The 17,111-nt window shown below is 41.5% G+C and overlaps 1 protein-coding gene across 1 annotated transcript in view; it reads left to right on the forward strand.

Annotated features, from left to right (window-relative positions):
• Window positions 1-17,111, forward strand: part of bves (blood vessel epicardial substance) — a 74,086-nt gene that overhangs the window by 26,217 nt on the left and 30,758 nt on the right. Inside the window, exons 3-5 of the mRNA XM_062983728.1 lie at window positions 524-632; window positions 2,543-2,812; window positions 3,009-3,099. Of these exons, the coding sequence (XP_062839798.1) occupies window positions 524-632; window positions 2,543-2,812; window positions 3,009-3,099 (470 nt within the window). The remainder of the gene's footprint in view (window positions 1-523; window positions 633-2,542; window positions 2,813-3,008; window positions 3,100-17,111) is intronic.

Consider the following 17,111-nt stretch of genomic DNA (forward strand, 5'->3'; position numbering starts at 1 on the left):
ACAGATAGATAGATAGATAGATAGATAGATAGATAGATAGATAGATAGATAGATAGATAGATAGTATACATTGTACTTGCAGTTGATACAAAGATTAGATATGGAAGTTGAAAGACCATCTTCAGTAGCTGCCAAACAATCTTAAATACTTGGTAATTGATGGCCAACTTAAGATGATAGTCAGATACTTAGTGTGCCAGTTACAATGGTGCACAGGCTTCCCAAAGATAACATACTCCAGTTGTCTGTAGCCTATGGACCACTACTTTGAGAAGCAGTGCTTTAAATTATGTGGTCTGCATTTTGTATCTGCTCTTAGTGACACATTGCAGAATGCCTGGTATGTGCTCAGCATCAGTGAGAAGCTCTCCTGTTTGAAAGAACACTACTGTGTGGAAAATAAACCTTCTCCCTGCCTGGCCATTGTGGGGCCTTTCTTTTTATAGAAACGGACCCTCCAGGAGTAATTTGTCTTTCCTTCTGTTCCAGCATTGTTTTAATGGAGGCTGCTCTTTTTTATTAGGATCAGAGTGACAGTGGATGGGGAATTTCTGCATTACATTTTCCCACTTCATTTTCTGGATTCACCTGAATGGGATTCATTGAGACCCACAGAAGAAGGCATTTTTCAGGTAGGGGGGAAAGTACCTATCTTCCTTTACCTTTCAACCATGAAACAGGGAAGTGAGAGATTTGTTGGAAGGGAATTATTATGGCTGAAATGCTGAGGATTTGAACCCTCATCTCCTGGAGTGCTAGTTTAAACAAATCAATACAGTTTTCTATTTGAACCACCCCCCACCCAAGATTGCTTGCAAATGTGGCAGTTTGCCTTTCCCCTATCCTTATAAACCCCCTCCCTGAAAGGTGCTCTTGTTGTTGTTTTTTATTATTTTAATAGAGCCAAAACAGAAGCAATGTGACATTACTTCCACTGCAGCAGTATGTGCTGATGTAGACTCTGGGAGGCAGGGTTGTCTAGACAAACCCTGACCCCTTCCAGGAAAAGAGGGTTCAAATCTCTGTTCACCCATGGAAAACCACTGTGATCTTGGACAAGCCACACTCTTTCAAGACAATAGAAAACATCCTCTGAATCAATCTACCCAAGAAAACCATATGCCTGGGTTACGCTACATAAGAGTTGGTAGTTGCAGTAGTAGCAGCAATAACAATATGACAGAGGGACACACTGTTCCTGCTTTTCCATTAGAGTTCTCCTCAGGTCTCCTGTTGAAGAGCTGCCCTTCAGAAGACCAGTTAAACAATTTGAGTTGGGAAGGGATGTGACTGTTATGGTGAAAGACTGAAATGGTAGTCAGGCAGGCCAGCAGCAGTGTTTGACAGAGGCAAGTGGGCTGGCTAAGGGGCAGGAAGGAGTAATAGGCAGCTAAATCAGATAGCCCATTTCCAAGTGGCCACAGTCCCCTTACTTTACTAAAATCACCCCACTGACTGGAGCCCCTAGTGGTGCAATGGGTTAAACCCTTGTCCTGGCAGGACTGCTGACCAAAACATCCGCAGTTCATATCTGAGGATCGGGATTAGCTCCTGTCAGCTCCAGCTTTTCATGCGGGGACATGAGAGAAGCTTCCCACAGAATGGTAAAACATTCGGGCATCCCCTGGCAATGTCCTTGCAGACGGCCAATTCTCTCACACAAGAAGTGACTTACAGTTTCTCAAGTCACTCCTGACATGAAAAAACAAAAAAACAAAAACAAAACCCCTAAAGGGGCCGGGCTGTGGCACAGCTGTTGAGCAGCTGCCTTAAATCACTCTGACCATGAGGTCATGAGTTCGAGGCCAGCCCGTGGCGGGGTGAGCACCCGTCAATTAAAAATAAAAAATAGCCCCTGCTCGTTGCTGACCTAGCAACCCGAAAGATAGTTGCATCTATCAAGTAGGAGATAAGGTACCACTTATAAAGTGGGAGGCAAGATTAACTAATTTACGACCTGGAATGAGGAAGTGCTGTCAGTGTGGATGATGAAGCAGCTGCTCCCCCCTGTGGCCAGAATCGAACATCCCCTCAGAAGAACGTTAACTTGCCTCTGCGTGTGTCTCTCAGTCTCTGTTTGATGTGTTTATGGGCATTGAATGTTTGCCCTATGTGTGTTATAATGTGATCCGCCCTGAGTCCCCTTCGGGGTGAGAAGGGCGGAATATAAATACTGTAAATAAATAAATAAATAAATAAAGCCCTAATTGTGTTGTATCCAGGTTACCTACATGATTGCCTTCTCCTGTATAATCTGCCCCATACACTCAGGTCCTCTGGGGGAATTTACTCCAGTTAGCCAAGATTAGGCTGGCAATGGCCACCTAGGGACCACTGCCCAGTAAGTGGGTGATAGGGATCCCTAAATCAGTGAATATTTTGGGATCGTGAGTATGAATTAGTCATAAATGTTGAATTCTATGTGTGCCTTTGGAAAACATAAAGGAGGAAAAGCAGGGAAAAGGAAAATATTATTTATAAATCTCAGAACAAGCAGATTCTTATCTTTCTCATATCTTTTTTTCTGGAATGTGTCTTTCAGGTAACTCTCACAGCAGAAACAGACTGTCGATACATAACCTGGAGGAGAAAAAAGTTGTATTTACTCTTTGCTAAACACCGATTCATTGCACGTCTCTTTTCAATTCTCATTGGGAATGACATTGCTGAAAAGCTTTATGCTTTGAACGACAGAGTGATTCTGAGCAAAGGATTTCGATATGACATCCGTTTACCAAATTTCTATCATATATCAGCACCAGGTACACCTAAAATACAACCTGGAGGCCAGTTACAGAACAATTCAAGGCAACATTAACAAATATCATAAACTTTAACACTTAACTGCAAAAATGACTGATTATTGACTTCTTCACTCTCAGCATTAATTAATAAAAGGCATAATGTTGACATCATTAACCAGGAAATCTAAATCTAAAATTTTTAATAAAACCAACTTTTAAAGTAAACCCCTACTTGTTTTCTAGCAGAAACACCCAACTATCTAGATTGGCTTTCCCCCCACCGCATTAAGAACCAGCAGTTTGCACATCTCGCCTGATTGTTTTATTGACTTCTGCTCATCTTATTACTTTGAAGGTGGGTTGAGGACAGATATGAATCATTATTAGATAAAGCTTTGTTGTAAATGTGGTGCCTTGTGTATTGTGCTTTCAAAAATGACATTTGCGCAGAGCTCTTCTTCATGTTTATTGAGGCCTCCTTGTCATCATGAATTATGTGAGCAGCTTTATCTTCGAAAAGAGCAGCAAGCAAACTGTCTTCAAAAAGTAATCTTGATTCACTTGTTACTTTATAATTACAATGCATAAATTTGGTCTTCTCAACACGCAATGTCTTACAGAAGTGGACACGTGGAACAGGAGGCTGCACAATTTTGTAAAGCTTGGGGGAAGTCTAACAATCATTTCATTCTTGTATAACTCAAGAGATGATGACTAGATTTCTCTCGGAAAATAGCAGATGAGCTATACATGAAAACAAAAGAGAACAGTAATTATATCAACTGTAAAGGTCGTGTCAATCACTTTAATTGCTGTAACCTATCTAGCAGAGCAAAACAGTTCAGTCATTATAGTCCAGTGTTTCTTGAACTGGCCTTTGCTGTTTTGGACTTCAGCTCCCAGAATCTCTGATCAGTGGACAAGGCATCTGGGACTTTCAAAACACTTGGAGGATTAGAGTTTGAGAATGACTGCTCTGATAGAAAGTAGGGCAATAACAGCCTCTAACCAATTTGGTACTAATGCCACCCCTACTCCTGAAATCTTCTGTTGGAACTTTTCTTTTTTGGTTTTACAGTACATATCCAGGCAAAGTTTGGGAACATATCCCCCACAGTAACATAGGTTGTACTGTACAGTGTGAAGGGAAGATCATCACCTTGCTGAGTGAATCAGTTTCATCAGTAGAGATAACATTGTTGGATATTATCCTAGTATGTTTAATGAAAAGAGACCACAGGTGGTCGTTAAATGAACAATACATTCGTTCCAATGTTGTGTGCACTCATTTCTGTAGTCAAATAAGCTTGGAAGCTTTCACCACCAAAAAATCTGAACAAATGAACTGAATTGATAATATTATATTACAGGCAATGATGCTTCTGCCATTTTACATACGTACATGCAGCACTGGGGTTACCAGCAGTGTGGAAAATTAAGGCACTATTCTCTCTACCCAATAAGAATTCTGCCCCCTTCCATTACATTTTCCTTCAGTCCCCAAATGTCCAGAATTACAGTAAGTTCCAGATGAGGATTTGGAACTACAGTTAGGCAGCCAAAGAAAAGAGGCAGTCAAAATTACCAAGGAAATGCAAACACAACAAACAAGAGTTACCTAGGTGTTAATGGTTTCCAGCATCTCACTATTTGCAAGGTTAAACATGTGGGAACTGGAAGAAAATTCCATGAGTGACAGAATTCTTGTGGACGAGCTGCCACTGAAGCTGCACCCTGCATATGCACAGCTTGGTACAAAAAATTCTCCTTATTTGTGGACTTGGAAAGAGGTGGTATTAAACAAGTATGAGAGCAAACCATTTGATGATAGTAACTCATTCTTGTCAATTTGTTGCATAGAGGGATTTGATTTCAATATTAATTTTTCTCATGCTTGAAACAGCTTTTGGGGAGAAATTCATTATCCCCATTTGATCTAGGAACTAAAAATATTGATCCCCCCCCAGATTTAAATTCAGTATCACTTCTGTTGATTATAAGATACATGAAATAATAGCAAGTGAATGTTGGATGTTGCAGAATTTAAGGTTAGCTGTGGTACAACATCCATGTACTTTGGTTAGTATGGATAAATCTTGTAAGTTGATGATCCCTGTTATCTAGGTTTACAGTATGCTATTTTAATAACATCATGAAGCCAGAGACATATATTGGGACAGTTATCCTAATATAACAAATGATACCACATGAATTGTTGAATGCCTTGTACACATTGAAGTGTTTGATTTGTTCTTTGCAATCTGGAAGAGATTTCTTTCCATTTTACTTATTTTACTAATGATTACATTGACTTTCTGGCTTTTCTTCATTGAGCTGAAGGTGGCAAATATGGGTGTCCTCCTACTTACTTTATTTTTACAACAACCTCATGAAATAGATGAATTTGAGAGATGGTGATGGACTCAAGATCACCCAGTTTTTAGCTATGACTAGAAACAGGATCTTTTAAGTCCTAAACACTGAAATAATTACACACTGACTCTCATTTTTAATACAGTAAGTACAATTTTATTTTTCATACTTACAAAAGTCAAACTGACAATTGCGAACCTGCTTAGTATGATCAAGGTTATAGCTGGCTGCTACTATCTCAACACTGTTGACTTCTCCATCTTGACGCTACTTACTTTAAGGGAGAAAAAGGAGTGTAAGTGTTCCTGTCTACTTGTCTGATATACCAAAAGAATTATTATTCTATTTTCTTATGAAATAGTCTTTCAAGAAAAAAATACTATTCTTTTTCTTATTGTTTCTTACATTGAGATATGTATGAAAAGTGGATATGGAAGTGGGATAGCATATTTTGTCATTCACTGTTGCAAGGAAGAGAGTGTCTGGAATATGCTTACTGCTTGGAAAAATAGTTGGGAAAGAAATGAGTGATCATACTATGTAAGAGAAATGCCATTATTTCTGTAAGCATGCTAGATCAGAGACTATTTAATGAAATGTTTTCAAAGAATGTGTTGTCGAAGGCTTTCAAAGGGTTGTGTGTTTTCCGGGCTGTATGGCCATGTTCCAGAAGCATTCTCTCCTGACGTTTCGCCCACATCTATGGCAGACATCTTCAGGTTGTGAGGTATATATTTTCAAAGAATGTCAAGCCAAGAAGAATCAGTCACTTCAAAGCCAAACTATTCATTTCTCAATATGCCTAGCATCTGAAAAACTATGGTTGGCATCATGTTCAGTAATTATGTGGTTGTAGAGAATGTACAACACCCTAATTGAATACATTTATTTTTATGGTCATTTCATCATTGCAACAACTAAAGATACCTTATAAAAAGCAATTATTTAAGCCATGCAGAGCTTTACAGAAGTATTGCTAAGATTATGGTCAGAGGGGCCACTGGTTGTAACTGGGGTCCCATCTACACTGCCATGCAATACAGTTTAAAATGCAATGAAGACTCATATAATGTGGTTTTATTATGGGACACATTCAGCCATCTCCTTTTAGTGAGGCATAGTGTGACAGTATCATGCTGCAATAATAGGAGAAGACTACATGCATAATCATCCCCTGCTCTACTACAGGCACTTCCACACATGAATAAAATCCTGGTAGGAATTGCGATTCTATATCCCAGTTTCAGGATTTAGTCCACACCCAAAGAACTGTAACTGTAGGGATTCTCTTCAATAAGGTCCAGATCTGTTGAGGTGTCAAATTAATCCAGAATAAACTGGGAAATCCCAGTTTACTTTGGATTAATCCAGATTCACCTGAAGCGTCTTTTGATACATCACGGCTTTTAGGGGCTGTGTAGAATGGCCTTAGTTTGTTATAGTTATAGTTATTTCTCCAAATGCAAAATCTTGGCCTAAGTTTTTTATTCATTCCAGGTGTGAGGAGTGTGTACATTCTAGATAACACTAAAATTGCCTTGGCTGCCTAGAGTTGATGGGACTTGCAGTCTGCACATCTGGATGGTCATATATTCTCCAGTCTGGCTTAGTTTGTGATGATTTTACCATTAGTTCAAAAAGTATGGTTGAAAAGCCAGTTTTGGGTTTTTTTATTTTCTTGCCAGGGGCTCAAATTCTACTATTATTCAGTAGAATTTGAGCCATCAATGGATCAATTCAGAATGTGAGTGTTATGTTTACATCACTGTATCAGTGATATGAAGAAATAATTGCTTGAAACAAGATTAGAGTTTTGTTGCAATGCCTTTTTAAAATGTACTTTATTCTCAGGTTAAGCTTTAAAAGAATATATCACATTTAAAATAAATCTCCAAGAGTTTTAATTTTCTATGCTGAATTTATCAACTAATGATGTAAAAATACAAATGTTGTAATTTAACATTTAATTTCTTAGTACTTCGAAATTATTTTTTACGATGTGTATGATACAGTGGACTTGGATTGTGTCTACATGACCCAAATAAAGCAGACTCACCTTGCAATCGCTGTGGGGAGTCCATAAAACGTACAGTTGGTTTTGCAGTAGAAGTATTGCCTGCAGCCCTTCATCGGGCACAAGGGAAAATGGAATTTACTAAGGGCTTCCTGGTGTTTTTGAGGTATGGAAAGCTGCCTTGGGCTGGATCGGGCTCAATCCAATGTCCACATGTCCAACAAATACACTGCTATCCCCAGCCTGATACCACTCTCTGACAAAGCCTTGCTCATGGTCACATGGCTGGACACCCTGTTGTGACTTTGTAAGAAGCATCAAGGCTCTGCCAGAGATTTGCTTTTGGCCACCGAAATAGCAGTAGCCACCACAGTGTTCTCTTAGCCTAGCTATGCAGTATGGGAACCAAAAGGGCTTTTTTGCCGCTTCCATGGGCAGCTCTCAAGGGAACAGTTCAGATTATTTTAATACAGTAGAGTCTCACTTATCCAACATAAACGGGCTGGCAGAACGTTGGATAAGCGAATATGTTGGATAATAAGGAGGGATTAAGGAAAAGCCTATTAAACATTGTATTAGGTTATGCTTTTACAAATTAAGCACCTAGACCTCATGCTATACAACAAATTTGACAGAAAAGGTAGTTAAATATGCAGTAATGCTATGTAGTAATTACTGTATTTATGAATTTAGCACCAAAAAATCATGATGTATTGAAAACATTGACTACAAAAATGCGTTGGATAATCCAGAATGTTGGATAAGCGCGTGTTGGATAAGTGAAACTCTACTGTACATGTAAGCCTCATCTACACATCCATATAATGCAGGTTGAGCAACATTACAGCATATAGTCAGTGTAGACTCATTTAATGCAGTTTGATTACATTCAGCTGCATTATATAAATCTACACTGACCATATAATGCAGTTTCAAAGTGCATTATATGTTAGTCTCAATACCACCTTTATGCTCATGCTATCAACCACCATGTTTCCCTAATTATTTTCTTTGGTGTTACAACATACCTTTGCAAATAAATATTCCAGACTAATGCAGCCATTTCTTTGAATCCCATTACCTTGATTGTATAGTTTTAGGAATAGTTTTTTTGCAATGTTGGGACCAGAAGGCACATTCATTCAGTAGGAAAATCTCTATAGTGCTTTTATATCTGGTAAGTCTGTTCTGCAGCTACACTTTTTCCATGTTTAAACAAATAAATCAAATGCTAGAAACTTAAAGCTCATGGTTATGGAATAGGTGGTCAGTCTGACCTAGCATCCACAAAGAAAGAAAGAGACATATGCCTGCAGAATGAATGAATGAAGCCCCCGTCATGCAGTGGGTTAAACTCGTGTGCCGGCAGGACTGATGACTTGCAGGCTGGGTTGCTGACCTGAAGGTTGCCGGTTCGAATCCAACCCAGGGAGGGCACAGATGAGCTCCCTCTATCAGCTCCAGTTCCATGTGGGGGCATGTGAGAAGCCTCCCACAAGGATGGTCAAAACATCTGAGCATCCCCTGGGCAATATCCTTGCAGACAGCCAATTCTCTCACACCAGAAGCGACTTTCAGTTTCTCAAGTCGCTCCTGACATTATATATATATATATACATATACATAGAGAGGGAGAGGGAGAGAATGGAAAACTATTCTAATTTGTCCTTGTTGCCTAAGCTTCTGCAAAATACATCTATGAAAGCAGTACCCATTTGTAGATAGATAGGCAGAAACTTGTGGTATTCCTAACAGAATCCAGCCAGATAGAGATTCTGGATCAAAAAGACTTCGGACATGGAAATTCCCCTATTCCAGTTTGCAGAAGCTCTAGGCAACAAATTAGAATAGGAGCAAAACTTCATTAGCCCTGTCTTAAATCTAAAAACATCTGGGAAAGAAAGGAGCTGAACTAATTGAGAAGTAGGATAAGCCTTCTTTGTTTTTATAAGTCAAAATTACTTATTTTCATCTTTTTGTAGAAAACAGTGAAAGAGAAATAGCAAAATACTCTGAAAAATAGAAGAAAATAGCTATTGTAATAAATATTTAAATAGTCATGAAGACATAATACTTTCAAATTGTTATTTATTGGCTTTGAATTAGTGATATACATGGATCCTTTCCCTAGAGAACATTTTGATGCATAGCATGAAACTCAGTTTCCCTGACAGATTAATGTTTTAATAGTTTTAACCCCCATTGCTGACTTTATGAGCACTGACGATGATTTAGATATGAATAAAATGGAAATCTGTGTGTCTGTGCATATGTGTGAAAAAACAGTTTTTTATTAGTTTATTGTATATTCCAGAAATCAAAGCAACAGCTCCTACTGTTGTGTTGTCAAGGGCTTTCATGGCTGAAATCACTGGGTTGCTGTGAGTTTTCCAGGCTGTGTGACCATATTCCAGAAGAGTTATTTCTCCCACCCTGGACATTCCAGAGATATATAAACCTCACTTGCCTAACTTCCAACAGACCTCACAACCTCTGAGGATGCCTGCCATAGATGTGGATGAAATGTCAGGAGGGAATGCTTCTGGAACATGGCCATACAGCCCAGAAAACTCATAACAACCCAGCTCCTAGTGTTGTTTTTTTAGCATCCTTTTTCAATTTTTGCATCGTCTTCTAATAGAGAGGTCTGATGCGAAACATTAAAAAGATTTCTTTTACTTATCTTGAACCTTTCAATAACATCTCTTTTCAGCTCTTACAATGTGCACTATTACACTTTGTTACAAGTAGGATAGTGAGAATTCTAGCAAATGGGAGGAGATATAATTGAAAGGAGTTTAATATAAGTGAAAGAAATGGGAAACAATGAGATTAAGAGGGAAACATAAATACAGTAGTCTCTCAGTTAACTGGGATTGTTGGATTGCTTCTGGTTGCTTGAGAGTTACTATTAAAAATAGGTTTAATACTAAATCCCATACTATACTGTATCATAAACACTGTCTTGACTTAATATTAATATTGAAACACAGTAATTAAAAGCAAATATAAACTTAATATAATACAGTTTTACGGTTTTGCTGTATTATAAAAACTATCTTTTAACAAATATTATTTTGATTTTTGCCACTTTTTTTAAGAGTCCCAGTTGCTTGAATTCTGGCTGAGAGACTTTTGTATATTTATGTAAAACAAATGGGCATGGGGGTAGCCATGAGGTCATTAAGAGTCAGAAGCGACTGAACAAATAAACAAGACTCATATAATGCAGCCCAATGCATTTAAACTGTATTATATGGCAGTGTAGATGGAGCCTGGGGCAGCATTCTTTCTCTTAACCCTAACTGGAAATACCTAGTGGCCTCTGAGTATAGGTTGAGTATCCCATATCCAAAAAGTCTGGTACCACAAGTGTTTGAGGTTTTGGATTTTTCCAGATTCGTGAAGACATAATGAGATGGGACTAAAGTGTAATCACGAGATTCATTGGTTTTTGCAGACCCTGAAAACACATGGCCGAAAGTTAATTGTATACAATATTTAAAAATAATTATTTGGTACATTTTTTTTTCGTGTCAGGAGCAACCGGAGTTGCTTCTGGAGTGAGAGAATTGGCCGTCTGCAAGGACGTTGCCCAGGGGACATCCAGATGTTTTTGATGTTTTTACCATCTTTGTGTGAGGCTTCTCTCATGTCCCCACATGGAGCTGGAACTGATAGAGGGAGCTCATCCGCGCTCTCCCCGGGTGAGATTCGAACCTGGCAGTCTTCAGGTCAGCAACCCAACCTTCAAGTTACAAGGCTTTAGCCCACTCCGCCACCGGGGGCTCCATTTGGTACATAGAAAGTGGATAGTGAACCATCTCCACTGCAGGATGAATGCAGTTTGGCATCAGGTTGCTGTGAGTTTTCCAGGAAGTATTGCCATGTTCCAGAAGCATTCTCTCCTGATGTTTCACCCACATCTATGGCAGGCACTCTCAGAAGTTGTGAGGTCTGTTGGAAACTAAACAAGTGCGGTTTACAGATCTGTGGAATGTCCAGGGTAGGAAAAAGAACTCGTCAGTTGGAGGCACATGTGAATGTTGCAACAAATCACCTTTATTAGCATCGAAAAGCCTTGCAGCTTCAAGGCCTGGCTGATTGCTTCCTGGGGCCCTGATTGTTTCATGTCTGGAATTCCCCTGTTTTCAGAGTGTTTGAGCAATGCTGCATTTAGTAATACATTAACACTTGCCTCAAACAGACAAGAGTCCTTTCTCCCACCCTGGACCTTCCACAGATATATAAACCGAGGTATGGGCAAACATTTTTGCCTTGGGGCCACACTGTGGGCCCGACTGAGAGGACCGGGTCGGGAGGGAGGCGGCCAGGCTGGGTGGGACGGGCCCAGGAGAGGGAGGGCCTATGAGAGGGTGGGGCAGGGAGGGGGCAGGGCAGGGCCAAGGTCATCCTCAGATTGTACTCCTGTCATAAGGACGGGGCTGCTCACTCCATCCTTATGCCGGGAGGAAAATGAGACATGTGGCAACTGCCCCAATCTTCCTCCCTGAGCCTCCCCCCCCCACCCCAATTTTCGGGCTGCGCTGTCGGCATTATGCCGGGAAGAGGGCAAGAAAGGTGATGTCCGAAAATATACCGGAGGGCTCTCATCCATTGTGTGCCTTCCTCGGGCCGTCCTCTCAGCATGAGGAGGGGCTGCTTGTACTGTCCTTATGCCGAGAGAAGGGTGAAACATGCGGTGGCTGAGAGTGCTCCAGAGGGCTCTCAGATGCTGTGTGCCTTCCTCACTGCTCCTTTCTGCATAAGGATGCCGCAGGCGACCGTGTCCTTATGCTGAGAGGACAGGGCTGTGGCACAGCTGGTTAGTAGCCAGCTGAAATACATCACTATTGACCGAGAGGTCATGAGTTCGAAGCCTGGGTCAGATTGAATGCCCAACCATTAAATAGCCTAGCTCCTTGTTTACCTAAGCAACCCGAAAGACTGTTGCATCTGTCAAGTAGGAAAATTTAGGGACCACTTATGCGGGGAGGCTAATTTAACTAATTTATGTCACTGTGAAAAAAATGTCCAGCAGCAGCTCCCCCTGTGGCCGGAATCGAGCATACCCTCAGGAAGCCAGAAGCTGGAAAATGTTAAATAGCCTCTGTGTCTTTGTCTGTGTGTGTCATATGTCTAATGGCATTGAATGTTTGCCATATATATGTACATTGTGATCTGCCCTGAGGCCCCTTTGGGGCGAGAAGGGCGGAGGGCGGAATATAAATACAGTAGAGTCTCACTTATCCAACATAAACAAGCCGACAGAATGTTGGATAAACAAATATGTTGGATAATAAGGAGGGATTAAGGAAAAGCCTATTAAACATCAAATTACATTATGATTTTACAAATTAGGCACCAAAACATCATGTAATACAACAAATTGGACAGAAAAAGTAGTTCAATATGCAGTAATGCATTGTAGTAATTACTGTATTTACGAATTTAGCACCAAAATATCACGATGTATTGAAAACATTGACTACAAAAATGTGTTGGATAATCCAGAATGTTGGATAAGCGAGTGTTGGAAAAGTGAGACTCTACTGTACTGTAAATAAATAAATAAAATGAGGAAGGCCTGAGGTAAGCATCAAGGGGGCCATATCTGGCCCCCAGGCCTTAGTTTACCCATGCCTGTATAAACCCCACTTGCCTAGTTTCCAGCTGAGCTCACAACCTCTGAGGATGCCTGCCATAGATGTGGGCAAAACGTTAGGAGAGAATGCTTCTGGAAAATGGCCATACAGCCCGGAAAACTCACAGCAATTCAGTGATTCCGGCCATGAAATCCTCCAACAATACAGTTTGGCATCGCTTGAACTGCCATGCCTTGGGATCTTGAGAGATGTGGTTTGCTGAGGCACCAGCACTCTTTGGCAAAGAAGTCTAAACAATGTGTTGTCGAAGGCTTTCATGGCCGGGATCACAGGGTTGTTGTATACCTCACAACCTCTGAGGATGCCTGCCCTAGATGTGGGCGAAACGTCAGGCGAGAATACTTCTAGAACATGGCCACACAGCCCGGAAAACATACAACAACCCAGAAGTCTAAACAGAGCATTGAGCCATAGCAGTGACAGTGGGGTCAGGCCAGGCTGTATTAATTCCGCAGTGTAGATGCAGCCAGAAGCAGGAGTTTCCTCCTTGCGTCCCCGCCGTCGAGGTGCTGGAGAAAAGCCAAGCGAGCCGCGCCTGCGCAGTGGGGCGCCTCCCCTTCCTGGCCCTCCGCCTCGGAGCTGGACGCGCCTCCAGCCGCTGCCCGCTGCCTATTTTAGTCAAAAAGCTCCTCTCGGGACGGCCAGCTGCGCTTTCCGCGGTCGCCTGTAGCAGGCGCTGGAGAGCGACCCAGGCAGAAACTCCAGTGGAGAAGAAGGCGAAGAGAGAAGACGCTGGGGCAGGCAGGCAGGTAGGTTAAGGAGTTGGGCGAAGGGGAAAGCAGCCCGGTGAGGACGGTGCCCCCGATCTCCCCTTGGAAGGACGCCTTGGCTCGTTCCGGTGACCCCTTTTGCCCCCCCCCCCTTACGTCTTTTAGAGGGCTCTTGCCAGCCCCAGGAAGAAAGGCAGCCGCGGCAGCGTTGGCACTCTGGACATGCTCAGAGGCGCGCCCCCTGCATCGCAGCCCCGCCCTTGGGGTCAAAGAGCCAGCAGGCATGGGCAAACTTCGGCTCTCCGGGTGTTTTGGACTCCAACCCCCACAATTCCTAACAGCCGGTAGGAATTTTGTGAGTTGAAGTCCAAAACACCCGGAGGGCCGAAGTTTGCCCCTGCCTGGTGCAGTGGATTGAATGCACTCTGAATGAATGCAGTCTCAACAAGGCTATGGAATTCTGGGAATTGTAGTTTTACAAGGGCTTGCGCCTTCTTTGCCAAAGGGTGCCAAACTACTGCTGTCAGTATTCTATAGCCTTCAGCTATGTCAGTTCAAGTGGTCCCAAACCGTATTAATTCGACAATGTGGATGCACTCTAGGACTCTGGAGACCATGATTAGGGATTCCTTGCTCAGCTAAATAAAAAAAAAATCTGCAGTGACCTTGGGTGAGTCGCACTCTCTCAGCCTCTGCAATGGCAAACATTTTCTGACCAGTCTTGCCCAAAAAAGTCAGAATTGACTTGAAGGCACATGATAATGATTTCTGGTTACTTTCAGCAGGATGCCTTCAGTTCTGAAAAGGTAATGGTAAAGGGTTTCCCCTGACATTAAGTCCAGTGTGTCCGACTCTGAGGGTTGGTGCTCATCTCAATTTCTAAGCTGGAGAGCCGGCATTGTCCACAGACACCTCCAAGATCATGTGGCCAGCATGACTGCATGGAGTGCCGTTATCTTCTTGCTGGAGCGGTACCTATTGATCTACTCACATTTGCATGTTTTTGAACTGCTAGGTTGGCAGTAGCTGGGGCTGACAGTGGGAGCTCATCTTACTCCCCAGATTTGAGCCGCCAACCTTTCGGTCAGCAAGTTGAGCAGCTCAGCATTTTAACCCACTGTGCCATCGAGGGTTCTGAAAGTCAGGCGCAAAACAAGAAGTACAAAAAGTAGGATGATAGTCTCCCTTTAATTTTTCTTCCTATTTCTGATCTCACTCCCAAAAGAATCCTTCAGGTGTAGTTTCTGCAGGAAGCCCAAGACAATAAGGGATTCGGTGAAACTGTGTAGATCAGTTCTGCACATACGTGGGTCATGCTGTATTACACGGAGTCCCCAAGTAACAAACAAGATAGGTTCAGCTGAATTTGTTTGTAAGGCAGATGTTTGTAACTTGGGGACTGCCTGTATTATTATTATCATCATCATTACATGAAAGTCTCAGTTTCCCAAAACTCAAACAAACCAGAGTTCTTAAGAAATGGGGAAAAGTTTATTGATGTCCGTATAACTGAAATTGCATACTGTATTCACAAAGCTGTTTTTATACTTGTACATTAAATCTGTGTTATGGTAAGTTATTTTTTCTTAATTTATCCTAATTTGCTTTTAGTTACTGTGTTTTAATATTAATATCAAGTCAATGCAGAATTTATGGCATGGTATAATATGGCGTAATATTAGTTAGACCTACGGTACCTTTAATAGTAAAGCTCAAGCAATAAGAAACTACATTTATCCAGCATCTCCCAATTCACATGGGTGCCAGTTAACTGAGATGCTACTGTATTATTAATACTATTATTAGTTTTTATTCAGCAGAGGTGTACACAGTATGGGTGAGGAAAGGAATCCATTCTTATCTGCAATGAATGCAAAAGAGTCCAATACTATCAGTCATTTCCCAGGCTTCCCCAAGCACTCGTCAAGGTCTTGCATAGAAATCAATTCCCTGATACAGTACTCCTTTAGCTCTTAGAGAAAAAACAGCAAAAGGTCTCTTCTTCAAGGCTTTGGGCTTGAATATTTTTCCAAGAAAGCTCATGCATAGAGTAATATTAGGTTTGCTATACATTGGAAATGACTTGAAGCCACATGACAGCAAGAGCAAGATTGAGTTTTTGCCTAAAGGAGGGTGAGAGGCAGGCTGCACATGTTCAGAGGGGTGTTCAGTGTGGCCGCTTTCTGTCGTGCTTAATGTGGAATAATGTTTGAGAGGAGCAAGAACAATAGAGTAATAGTGAATAGTGCATGCCCTTTCAGCATCCCTAGAATGCTGTATTGACTATGCCAAGGGAAGTGACATCACTACCTGGTATGCATTTCTTGGTTATCCAGTGTGTTATCAAGTCTCTTTGTTTTTTACCCTATATACCATACTCATGTATAAGCTGCGAAATAGCAGTCAAAATTTTTGCATTGACTTATCCACAAGTTGGAGCTCCTGGTGGTGTAACGGATTAAATCACTGAGCTGCTGAACTTGCTGACCGAAAGGTCGGTAGTTCGAATCTGGGGAGTGGGGTGAGCTCCCGCTGTTAGCCCTAGCTTCTGCCAACCTAGCAGTTCAAAAACATGCAAATGTGAGTAGATCAATAGCTACTGCTCTGACGGGAAGGTAACAGAGCTCCATGCAGTCATGCCGGCTACATGACCTTGGAGGCATCTATGGACAATGCCAGCTCTTCAGCTTAGAAATGGAGAAGAGCACCAAGCCCCAGAGTCAGACACGACTAGACTTAAAGTCATGGGGAAACCTTTAGCTTATCCACAAGTCAATATGAGTATTGTATTTTAACTCTTATAAAAAAGGGAACCGTCCCCTTTTCTGCGGAAGGCAAGAGTGCAGTCCTTCTTAGGATACCATAAAAGAAGTCCTAGCCCCCGTTACTCTCTCCACAGTGTCACCATTTCTGGCCTATTTGAATGCCTAGGTGGCTGGGCCCCTTGGTGCTTCCCCTCTCCATGGAATTATTATTGGTATTATTATATTTATTTATACTCCACTTTTTCTCTCCACAAGAAGACTCAAAATCCATAATTTTGGTGCCCAACCTCATCCTTCAATTATACATGAGGTCAATGTATACAATTATAAATACATTTATTTTTCATATCCCCTTTTTCCACCTGTGAGTCATGATTTGTTATGCATGGCTCTCTTCAGCCCCACTTTACCCACATAAGAAGAAAATACTGGACACAAGGACAACCAATGAGTTCTATGTTTCAGTGTGGGCTAGAAACAAATCTTCCAAGCCCTAGTGTTACATTTCTTTTAACCAGTGGAATGGTTTCCATAAAGAAAATAGGGGCAGTCAAAGGGAAAGTAGAAGGAGATGGAATCGGACAACTTCACTGCTATCAAAGGAGTTCAGTGACGATGTGGGGTTGCATACAATGATCTTCAAATATACCATTTGTTAATTATCTGCTTCAAATTAATGTTTGTTAAGCATATATGCATATATAGTAAATGTGGTTTAGAGTTGCATTCTAGAAAATATGAGAGGCAAAATATATGCAGCATTGAGTTGTTTTGCAAAAACCTTTTACAGTAGAGTCTCACTAATCCAACACTCGCTTATCCAACGTTCTGGATTATCC

The sequence above is a fragment of the Anolis carolinensis genome, chromosome 1, assembly GCF_035594765.1.
Source record: "Anolis carolinensis isolate JA03-04 chromosome 1, rAnoCar3.1.pri, whole genome shotgun sequence".
In the NCBI taxonomy this organism is placed as follows: Eukaryota; Metazoa; Chordata; class Lepidosauria; order Squamata; family Dactyloidae; genus Anolis; species Anolis carolinensis.